Genomic DNA, 11083 nt, shown 5'->3' with positions numbered 1-11083 from the left:
GTTATTATTAATTAGTAAATTTTAATTAAAATTAAATATTTAATATATTGTTACGATTGTATTGATTGTCTATATACTTACTTCTTCAAACAAATCTTTCTCAAATCAAAATTTACTATGATTGTATAATGAAAAGAATGCAATAGATTTTTTGGTACTACCAAATATATCCCATCACTCTTTTTGGTAAGTAATTAATCATTTTAGGGTTTGTGAATGTCCTCCCAATAAGTATCGCTCTCATGAATCGAATTCTTGAAATTTTGGTCTCTTGCAATCTATTAGGACCTTACATTACTATATCAATACTTTGTTGGTAAGAGCATCTTCAGCGGTAGTCCTTAACAAAATAAGGATCGTCTATAAATTTTGGTATTATTGGGAGTGATATATTCTTGTCCATAAATAGAGAGTCGTTTTAGAGCATGATTCTTATTTCCACAAAGCCCTTAAAATAATCGAAAAATAAAGAAAGAGAAATGAGAAAACATATTAACCAACAATGAAAAGGGAAGAAAATGCAATAACTCTATTTTCTTCGGATTTAGAGAAAGTGACATTTAACAACACTTGTTTGAGCGAAAACCATTAGAAGTAGAAAATAAACATTTAACACTGCTCATTGAGTTAGTGCTATTAAAGTAAACATTTAACAATATTCATTTGAGTGAGTATTGTTAAAAGTAGACATTTAATCGCACTCGTTTAAGTAAAGTTGTTAAATGTATAAATGAGTGTTGTTAAAAGTTTAAAGTTGATATCTAATAGCAGTCATTCAAGCAAATGCTATTAAATGTGTAATTTCAAATATTTAATAATACTTACTTAAGTAAATACTATAGAAAGTAGATAAATAGTGAAATTTATTTAAGGATGAAAGCTAAGTCACACCATTAAAATAAATGAAAAATTGTTTAATTTACTAGAAAATGTGAATAATTATAAAATAAATTATAGGACTGAAGAGAAAATAGGTTGGACAGCTGATAATGCTAGCAGGGAATGCAGATTTGTGAAACCTTTTCTCTTTCTCCGAATAAAAAATCATCTTAGACAAGTAATCACTCTCTTTAGTACCAAAAACACACCCAAAAAACAATGGCGGTTCTGTCTTCAACCATTGAAGCACACACAGAAAAGGAGAGAAACAGTTAAAGCAACAAACACTAGTACCACGGCCACCACCGCCGCCACCACTACTTGAACGGCCACCCATTTTCCATCATCATTTACTAACCAATCCCGAATCTGACCCAACCCTTTTACTTTTTGAACAATAAAAAAATAAACTTTGCCGTGAACACAGTCACACACTGTTTTTCTGTCCCCTACTTGGAAAAAAGGAACAAGTAAGCACGCTTCTTACAGTGTTCGTTTTTTCCGTTACAACTTTTCCTTCAGTTTTTAGCTCTGGCTTGAGTAGTTCACTCTGATTGCTATGCCCATTTGCTCTTAATCCTTGTTTACTTCGGTTCCTTCGTGAGATTCGTGTGTCTTCTGGGATTCCTTGCTCTTTTGCTAAGATCTGTTTGGTTTTGAAGATTCTTCAGTTTTTTGGTTCCTGGGTAGTACTTGGTTTTTTATGTTATTTCCAAATTTGGTAACTTTTTGTAGAATGAAGTGTTTTGTTGAAGATTGCAACTTGGGGTGGTGTGGGTTGAGGAGGGTTGAAAGGGAATGAAGGGTGAAGTCAAAAAAATTGTCTTTTGCAGTGAAACTGGTTTTGGTTGAGGATTGAAAAGGGTGTAGAATATTCTGAGCTTCTTAGCGTTTTCTCTTTGATGGGTGAGAAATTCTGTAACTGAGTTTTGAGTTTTGTTTATGTTCATATGGGTTTTTGGTGGTGAAGATATGAAGACTGATATTATGTAGTGAGAAGGAAAATTGGGTTCTTCTTTTCTTCCTGCTCAATTGATCTACTTAAGACTTAAGAGTGTGTGTTTGAAACTTTGAATCATTGACTGTGATCTCAATTCCAAGGTTTGAAATTGCTGAAATGAAGCTCTCTTCAGCTGGTTTTAGTCCTCCACCCGAGGAAGGTATGTGTAGTTGTTTACTCTTGTTTGCATATTCTTCAATTTCATCTCTCTTCTACTTTCCTTTTGTGTGTGGAATTAGTTGTATCTTTAATATGGAAATTTTGCCACTAAGCTGCAGTTTCTCTTCTTTTCTGCATTAGCTCAGAGATCAGAAAAGTGGTTTGTCTTAATTTGCTGAACATCCTCTTCTTTCTGAGCTTGTTCTGTGTTGTTTTAAGATCTCGGACTTGGCAATGAAGAATATGCCAAAACCAATTGTCCTTTGAGGCACTTAAGGGTGCAGTTATGAATTTTTTATTTCATCTAAATTCATGATATTTGGATGAATTTTTGCAGGAGAAAAGAGAGTTTTGGATTCAGAACTTTGGCATGCATGTGCTGGTCCCCTTGTTTCTTTACCGGCTGTTGGAAGCCGTGTGGTCTACTTTCCGCAAGGTCACAGTGAACATGTAAGAAAGATATTAACATAGATTATTGCTCATAGAGAGAAATCATTGTTGGAGCTACCTATCAACTTTCATTTAGTATCGTATTTATTGAAGTAATAAATAATATTCAGTTTCTAGATATGAGGATGCTTTTTTTGTTTATTTACCTATGAGTCACTTGAATTGGTTCTTTTGACTTGTCTATCATGTCAGGCACAGTGGCCCTTCTCATTTTAAGGGTTGAGTTAGTTTTGTAATCGTTTAGCAAAACCAGTTTTATTCTTTCACTGTGGTGACCTTTAATGCATAACTCACTCCTAAGAACAATTCTTTAGTCTTGAACTGTTGCAGGTTAATGACTTAATACACAAAAATGGAATCTCTACATCTTTCTCCGGTTCTCCCTGAAATCAGCTCATGAAATTTAACATTTGAAAGCATCTCTCTCGTTTAGCTGCATATACTATATGTATGCGTTTCCTAAATCATTATTCTTCTGCATAGGTTGCTGCATCAACCAACAGGGAAGTGGATGGCCATATGCCCAATTATCCAAGCTTACCTCCCCAACTTATGTGTCAACTTCATAATGTGACTATGCATGTAAGGCTTGTTTCCTCATTTACTCGTTCTTTATATAGTAAGTAGTAACAAGGCTTGTTTGTTCATTTGCTTTGGATCCAGGCAGATCCCGAGACTGATGAAGTATACGCACAGATGACCTTGCAACCTCTGAGTCCTGTATGTTTCCATTTCTTAACTGATGTGATAACTCATTGTGTAGATTTTATAGCTACATCCAAACATCGGCTTTTGACTATGACGATGTTTGCAGGAAGAGCAAAAGGAGGCATACTTTCCAGCAGATTTAGGCACTCCGAGTAATCAGCCAACAAACTACTTTTGCAAAACTTTGACTGCCAGTGACACAAGCACTCATGGGGGGTTTTCAGTTCCTCGCCGGGCTGCTGAAAAAGTGTTTCCTCCATTGGTATAATTTAGCTCTTAAGCCACGCTCTAAAACATTAATTTGTACATTAAATAAGTGAATATTCTAATGTCATAATTGTGATCTACAGGACTTCTCCCAACAGCCTCCTTGCCAAGAGTTAATTGCAAGGGATTTGCATGGTCATGAATGGAAATTCCGACATATCTTCCGGGGTGAGATATAAAGCAGAGAATGTTTACTTCTATTTAATTGTTAGCTTAGTATTTTTGTTCTTTTTCCCTTCCTGTTAGAAGTTATTATTTTTCTGGTGCCAAAAACAAGTGTACTTTCCTTTTACGATGTTTGAACTTGGTGTCTTTTTATGCAGGCCAGCCCAAAAGGCATCTACTTACAACGGGATGGAGTGTCTTTGTGAGTGCTAAAAGACTTGTTGCTGGTGATTCAGTGCTGTTTATCTGGTCAGTAGATTTCTAGTTTCCTGTTCTTTTTCCATGACTAATTAAAGTAGCATATTCCTCCGGCTCTATTTTTCTCATGTAGATTTGAAATTTGTCCGTCCACAATTATGTGGTTGATTAGTTTGTCTCACTGAACCAAGCCATGTGGCCTCCATTCAAAATAATATAGGGAAACATTATCATTAACATGTTTTGTATGTTGTATTATTTTGCTACTTTAAGTTTTGTGCCAGGGATCCTTAATTGGATTGCTATTGAAAACACGGTCTTTAATGTGCTGTTCATATGGTTTAGGCTTTAAGAGAGTAGTTGCCTGGTTGCTTTTTATTTCTCCATGCTACTTGCTTTTTTTATCCGGGCTATATGCGATTAAGTCGAACATGGTTAATTTCGTTAATAATTATGTGATTCCGATTTCTTATAATTGGTTAAAATTGTATTTTCCTCAACAGGAATGAAAAGGGTCAATTGCTTCTTGGCATTCGGCATGCTAATCGATCACAACCTGCGATGCCTTCGTCAGTGTTGTCAAGTGATAGTATGCACTTGGGCCTTCTTGCTGCTGCAGCTCATGCAGCTGCAACAAATAGTCGTTTTACCATTTTCTACAACCCACGGTACATCTGGAACACATGTAAAACTTTCAAGTTGTGATGTGACATATTTCCACTATTGACATTTTTTAATTTTGATTTCAGTGCTAGCCAATCAGAATTTGTCACACCTTTAGCAAAGTACGTTAAAGCTGTCTATCATACTCGAGTTTCAGTAGGCATGCGCTTCAGGATGCTGTTTGAGACAGAAGAATCTAGTGTGCGGCGGTAGGTTCTTGAAATTTCTCTTGTTGAAAGTGATACCATGTAATACTAATATCTATGTCCTGTAATATTCAATTTGAATTTTAACATGATTGTCATTTCCAATTTGCCTTTAGCATGGGCGTGATATTGTAGATTTTCTTGGCTTTTGTAGAGTGGTTCTGTGATTTTCTCCTATGAAGTGCTTTAAATCTTTGATGCATGATACAGGTGTAGGCCCAAATATTCTAAGAGTTAGAAAAAAAAAACTAATCTGATCATCATGCAGTTGAATTAGAAATATCCGCTTATTGAGGTTCATTTTTTGCTTGGTGCCTTGTTCTGTGCTTCTTTTATTAAACAAATAAGAGGTTTTATTCTACACGGTGCACCAATGCCTCTAAGATTTGATTGTAAAATGAAGGTGATATTTGTATCATGTTTCTCATGGCTCTATCAAATATAGGCCCATGCTACTGAAAAGTATTCCTGAACTTCAATTCAACATAAGATACAGAATATGTTTTGCTTCATTTATCAAGATTAATCAATTGTATCGATACTAGTTTTCCTTTCTTCTCTTTAAATTTTTTGAATGATGATCTATAATTTATTGGTGTTAGATGTAGAGACATGGATTTAAATCTATCCTTCTTATTATGATATTGAATAATCCCCTTGTATGCCAATGATGTTATCTATGAAATTGATGTGATGAAATTTCTCATCGATAGGATAAATATAGTTAGCGACTTAATAGAGTTGGTGACCGATGTCTATAATATACTAATATATGCTCATGCAGGTACATGGGCACAATAACTGGCATTAGTGACTTGGATCCTGCTCGGTGGCCAAATTCACATTGGCGCTCAGTCAAGGTTGTATTTTTGTGATGTTATGTAATTAACTGGTACTTGCATCTCCAATTGTAAATTAATGTTGTCTTGCTATTTGAAGTGTTTCTATCTTATTAAGGAAGGATTTTAATTGACATTTTCCCAAGTTGTTTCCTGGTTTGAGTTTTCAAATCAATAACTGTTTTGTCCGAAACTAGCAGAACAAGGATTTTAATCTTTGGCTTTGATCTGAGTTGCAGGTTGGCTGGGATGAATCCATAGCAGGAGAGAGGCAACCTCGAGTGTCTCTATGGGAAATTGAGCCATTAACAACGTTTCCAATGTATCCATCTCCATTCCCCCTTAGGCTTAAAAGACCATGGCCTCTAGGACTGCCGTCATACCATGGTATGCTTCATGCCATACTTAGAGCTGAAAATATTCACGGTTTTTTCTGACTACCTAATCTGTTTTAATTTGAAAACAATTATATGTCCAAGTAATTTAGTTTATGCACCACTTCGAATCCATACTCATTTACCCTCCCCAATTTTGCTTCCACGAAATCCTGCAGGCATGAAGGATAATGATTTTGGCATGAATTCTTCGCTATTGTGGCTTCAAGGCACAACAGATAGGGGCCTTCAGTCTCTTGATTTTCAGGGAATTGGTATTAATCCGTGGATGCAACCAAGGCTTGATCCATCCATGGTGAATTTTCAAAATGATATGTACCAATCCATGGCTGCTGCTGCACTTCAGGACATGAGGACTTTAGACCCTTCCAAACAGCATCCTGCTTCTTCACTTCAATTTCAGCAACCACAGAACTTCCCCAACACGGCTCCCGTTTTAATGCAGACACAAATGTTGCAGCAGTCTCAACCTCAGCAGGTTTTTCCGAATAATCAAGAAAATCAGCATTCATCTCAAGCTCAATTTCATAACCAAGCGCATCTTCAGCAGCATCTGCAGCATCAGCACTCATTTAATAGTCATAATCATCAGCAGCAGCACCAGCAACAACGACAACAGCAGCAGCACCAGCAACAGCAACAACAGCAGCAGCACCAGCAACAGCAACAAGTGGTAGATCATCAGCAGACTTCAAGTTCTGTCTCTCAGTTTGTTTCGATACCTCAAACTCAATCATCACCGATGCAAGCTATCTCTTCACTGTGCCATCAGCAAAGTTTTTCTGGTTCAAGTGGGAACCCTGCGGCTACTGCTACTGCTTCTCGCCTGCACAATATGATGGGTTCGTTTCCCCAGGTTGAAACATCCCACCTTCTCAACCTTCCTAGAACAAGTTTTTGGATGCCTGTTCAACACTCGACTGCATGGCCACCTTCCAAGCGTGTTGCAGTCGACCCACTCCTTTCATATGGAGCATCTCTATGTCATGCAGAGCAGATAGGACAGCCACAAATAACCATGTCTGAAAATGCTGTTACATTGCCACCCTTTCCGGGTAGGGAATGCGCCGTAGAAGGGAGCACTGATCCACAAAACAATATTTTGTTTGGTGTTAATATAGATCCCTCTTCACTTCTAGTCCATAATGGGATGTCAAGTCTTAAAGGGGTCAGTGTCAATCGTGACTCATCATCCACACCTTTTCAACCTTCTAATTACCTGAATACCACGGGCACTGATTCTTCACTAAATCCTGTAATGACAAACAGCATTGATGAATCGGACTTCCTACAGACTCCAGAAAATGGGGGCCAAGGAAACTCACCAATCAAAACCTTTGTGAAGGTGAGCTATTCTAGTAATTACTTTGTTGTGATGCATAATAGATTCAAGGCTTGCATTTTTTTAAGTTATTTATTTTGAACAGGTTTACAAGTCAGGGACCTTCGGGAGATCGTTGGATATCTCAAAATTCACCAACTACCATGAGCTGCGCAGTGAGCTTGCTCGCATGTTTGGCCTTGGAAGTGAGTTGGAGGATCCTGTAAGATCAGGCTGGCAGCTTGTATTCGTTGACCGAGAGAATGATGTTCTACTCCTCGGTGATGGTCCTTGGCCGTAAGAATTATCCACACTCTATTTCCTTGTTCTCTGTTCCTTTCCTTTTTTAATTAAAATTTGCATAAAATTGAGGCATCTTCTTTCAGTCATATGGTAGTTTTATAAAAACTAAAATTCCAGCCACTTCAGAAATAATTGAGTTACATATTCTTCCTCGTTTACGGGCTGTCCTTATGGAGATGATGATATAAATAGGATAATGCTACTCATAGAAGCACAGACACTTTATATTAGCGACACTCTTACTCATATTCTTTAAATTTTTATATTTTTCACCGTATCCCATTTCCATTATATCCATGTCCCATGTTGTGTTTGTGCTTCCTTGATGCTACTCAATCACACGCATCACCTCACTTTTACACAATTTTTCTTGTATTGTTTTGTTCATGTGTACGGAGCATTTTCCATTCACCTGTTCTGGATTTCGGTACCTATAATTTATTTTGTTTATGAAAGCAAATCACTAGGCCTTCTGTCCTTACACTATCTTTTTTATTACAGGGACTTTGTAAATAGTGTATGGTGCATCAAGATACTTTCCCCGCACGAAGTGCAGCAAATGGGCAACAATGGCCTGGAGCTTCTGAACTCGGTTCCAATTCAGAGGCTCTCCAATGGCATCTGTGATGACTACACCGGCCGTGAGGACCAAAGAAACTTAAGCAATGGAATAACCACTTTAGAGTACTGAATGCTGTTACACTCAATACTTTAAAGTCCTTCCCCTTGTATTATTACCCTTGCTTCTCAACATTCTGAGAGTGTTGGGAAGTGCTGCTTAAGTGTAGTTTATAGACTACTATATAGCCTTTTGTTTTCATGTTTTCACTACTTAGGACCTTTTATAAACTAAACACTGTAACTGTATGGCATCTTATCACTATGCTTATCTATATACAATATATTGTTTACTAAATCTGTTAGGAAGTCAGTGTGTAAAGATGGCTCTGTCCCTCTCTTGATGATATATTGGTGATTTTTCTTTAAATATCTATTTTAGTCCCTCATCTTTTTTGACCTTACTAGTTTGGTCCCTCAAAAATTGAAAAACCCAAAATTTCAAATTAGTCTTTTTTAGTATATTTTATTACACAGACTAATTTAACCTATATTTGGAATTTTTAAGACCAGTTTGAGTTTTTTAATTTGAGGGACTAAAGTTGAGAAATTTAAGAGATTGAAATGAATATTTTTCTTTTCTTTTTACATTACACATTTGCACACTCTTCACATACATCAATCACCTCACATTACCTCACATGTGTGCAGTTTTCATGATTACAGTTGGGATTACTTTGTTCTGTACTCTTATACTACTGTGATTCTGCCATGTTAGTGTGAGATGTGCTTCCAAATGCTGTGTAAGAAACACTATTCTTCAATCTTGTTTTGGCTATAAATCATTGGTGTGATTTTTTGACTAAGTGGTGAATGTGATGCTAAACTCTATCATTGATCAGTTATATGGTTACTTGTTTGGTATAATTTAGAAGAGAAAAAGATATATGCAATTTATATACTGTCATTGTATTATCCACCATTGATATTTAATTAGCGTTGACTTTTCAAAAAAGTAATTAAATGAATGGTGAATGGTGAAACACATATGTATAAATCTTTACAGTGCATAGATTTTACACTCAATTTAGAATTGGATGACATTTCTTATCAACTTTGATTTTCATAAAGTAAATATAATAATATTAGATTGATGTACATGGAATTTTCAAGTATAATTTATCATCATAAGACTGAGTGGTTAATGAACATGTTTTCCAATAGAGCACTATAGTATTGTTTAATCCATTTAGCCGATTCCACTTAGTAGGATAAATGTTTGGTTGTTCCTTTGTTAGACTGAGTGACGAACAGAACAGGTGAAGGCTAAAAAATTTATACAAAAAAGTGATGTTACTCTTTCAACATGAAGAGGACATGAGAGCCATATGATGTGCTTCCCATTAATGTGAAAGTGGCCTTTCTATTCATCTTTGTTTCGGCCATTTTCCCTTTCACTTTGTTCAATGGTTTTGTTCCATGAATGGCATTAGGGAAAACTCTACATTTGTGCATTTCGATCTTGTTTATTTATTCCTTCACGCCCTAAGCATTTGGAATAGAAAAAAGAATCAAAAAAAAAAATAATGTATCATCACTATCTAAGTTGTCCTTAATCTTAGGAAGATAATATTTGTATCTTAACAGGTATAAATAGACAGATCATGCTAAATTATTTATATTATTTGATATCAGAATTTTCCTAATTGAGAGTGAGCGTCCGGTAATCAAAATTGTTTGCTTTTCAACTTGAAGATCATAACTTCATATTCTGAAGAAAAAAAAAACATTTTTGCTTATGAAGGCAAGACGTATGTATACGAGAAACCAATTTATTGAAAAAATTTCCCATTCTTAATATTAGATGGTAGAACTTCTTTACCATGATAATAATTTTTTTAACATCAGTCGGGTTAAAAAAACATTAGAACTTTGTCATAAAGTTAAGTATTAATACATTAAAGAAATAATAAATTTAATTTTTTTAAATTTTAGATTTGTTTTCTAACTCTATCTTTTGCCCTGGTGTTAAGAAAACAATAATAAAATGCTGGTGTCGGCAATTTTTCTTTCAAAGAAAATTCATATTATTAAAATATATGTGTTTATAAAAAAGTTTGCAAGTGTGCAGAAGATCACATGTACTGTAAAGCAGAATAATCTAGATATCGTAATACTTTCAACTTTTTGCAATTTTAGATTATTCTCAACTTTGAAAATTAGGCAAGAGCTTTGATAGATGTCAGCAGATTTGGCAGGAGGTGAGAACTTTTTCATTATCATTCATTAGAATGTTATAAAAAGAATATTTTCTAGCTAGTTTTGCGAATAGTCTGTGTGTAGCTAGCCACTTTCTAAACGATGAGTCTTGGTAGAATAAAATAGTAAATAAGTAATGTTGAAAGTTGAAGGTGAAGAGTTTAAACTTTAAAGTGCAAAAAAATGTATCAACAATTAGTATACAAGTTTTATACACTTTCAATATATCATCAATCATTCATATTTAATTATCATTTAAACTAGTCGTTTTCTCCTCTCACTAACATGAATTGAGCCAATAAGATGCACCTAGCATTCACAAATCTTATATCTTGCATAAGGAAATCAAATTACTTGCGACTAGTATGAAGTTTTAGATTCTAACATGAAGGGGCTTGATATTTTAGTACTTAAATTGGTACCAGTTTTAAAAGTTAGTCATATTGTACTAAAACTAAGGACCAAAATGTTAGTTGAGACTTTAAAAAAAATCATTGATCAGATATCCTTAGTCAAGGGCCACATATTATTGTTACGTAAAATTCTTTCAAAATAACAATTTCAGGAGTAGAAACCAAATCATAAACCTTACAGATAAACTTCCTCTAAGGTGTTGTTCTCTTCTACTGCAATCAACCACTTTTAATTATATAGTAGAGACTAATGCTAAAGACTAAAAGAGACTAAAATGTAAATAATAAGACTATAACGTG

The 11083-nt window shown here is 35.2% G+C and overlaps 1 protein-coding gene across 3 annotated transcripts; it reads left to right on the top strand.

Annotated features, from left to right (window-relative positions):
• Positions 1014-8472, top strand: LOC109359887 (auxin response factor 6-like). Of its 3 annotated transcripts, XM_019604588.1 has the most exons (15): positions 1997-2039; positions 2376-2488; positions 2972-3070; positions 3152-3208; positions 3303-3458; positions 3547-3631; positions 3787-3877; positions 4330-4494; positions 4576-4698; positions 5480-5555; positions 5774-5921; positions 6085-6551; positions 6585-7274; positions 7357-7547; positions 8055-8472. In XM_019604588.1, exons 1-15 carry the CDS (start codon positions 1997-1999, stop codon positions 8242-8244), a joined length of 2694 nt encoding a protein of 897 aa, XP_019460133.1. In that variant the 3' UTR covers positions 8245-8472. The 3 variants fall into 3 exon arrangements, with proteins under 3 accessions (XP_019460125.1, XP_019460133.1, XP_019460128.1); XM_019604580.1 differs by having other exon boundaries at positions 1014-2039; positions 6085-7274; XM_019604583.1 differs by having other exon boundaries at positions 6088-7274; positions 8055-8244.

The sequence above is a fragment of the Lupinus angustifolius genome, chromosome LG01, assembly GCF_001865875.1.
Source record: "Lupinus angustifolius cultivar Tanjil chromosome LG01, LupAngTanjil_v1.0, whole genome shotgun sequence".
Lineage (NCBI taxonomy): Eukaryota > Viridiplantae > Streptophyta > Magnoliopsida > Fabales > Fabaceae > Lupinus > Lupinus angustifolius.
Note: the sequence above shows the minus strand (reverse complement) of the source record. Positions and strands in the feature narration are given on the sequence as shown.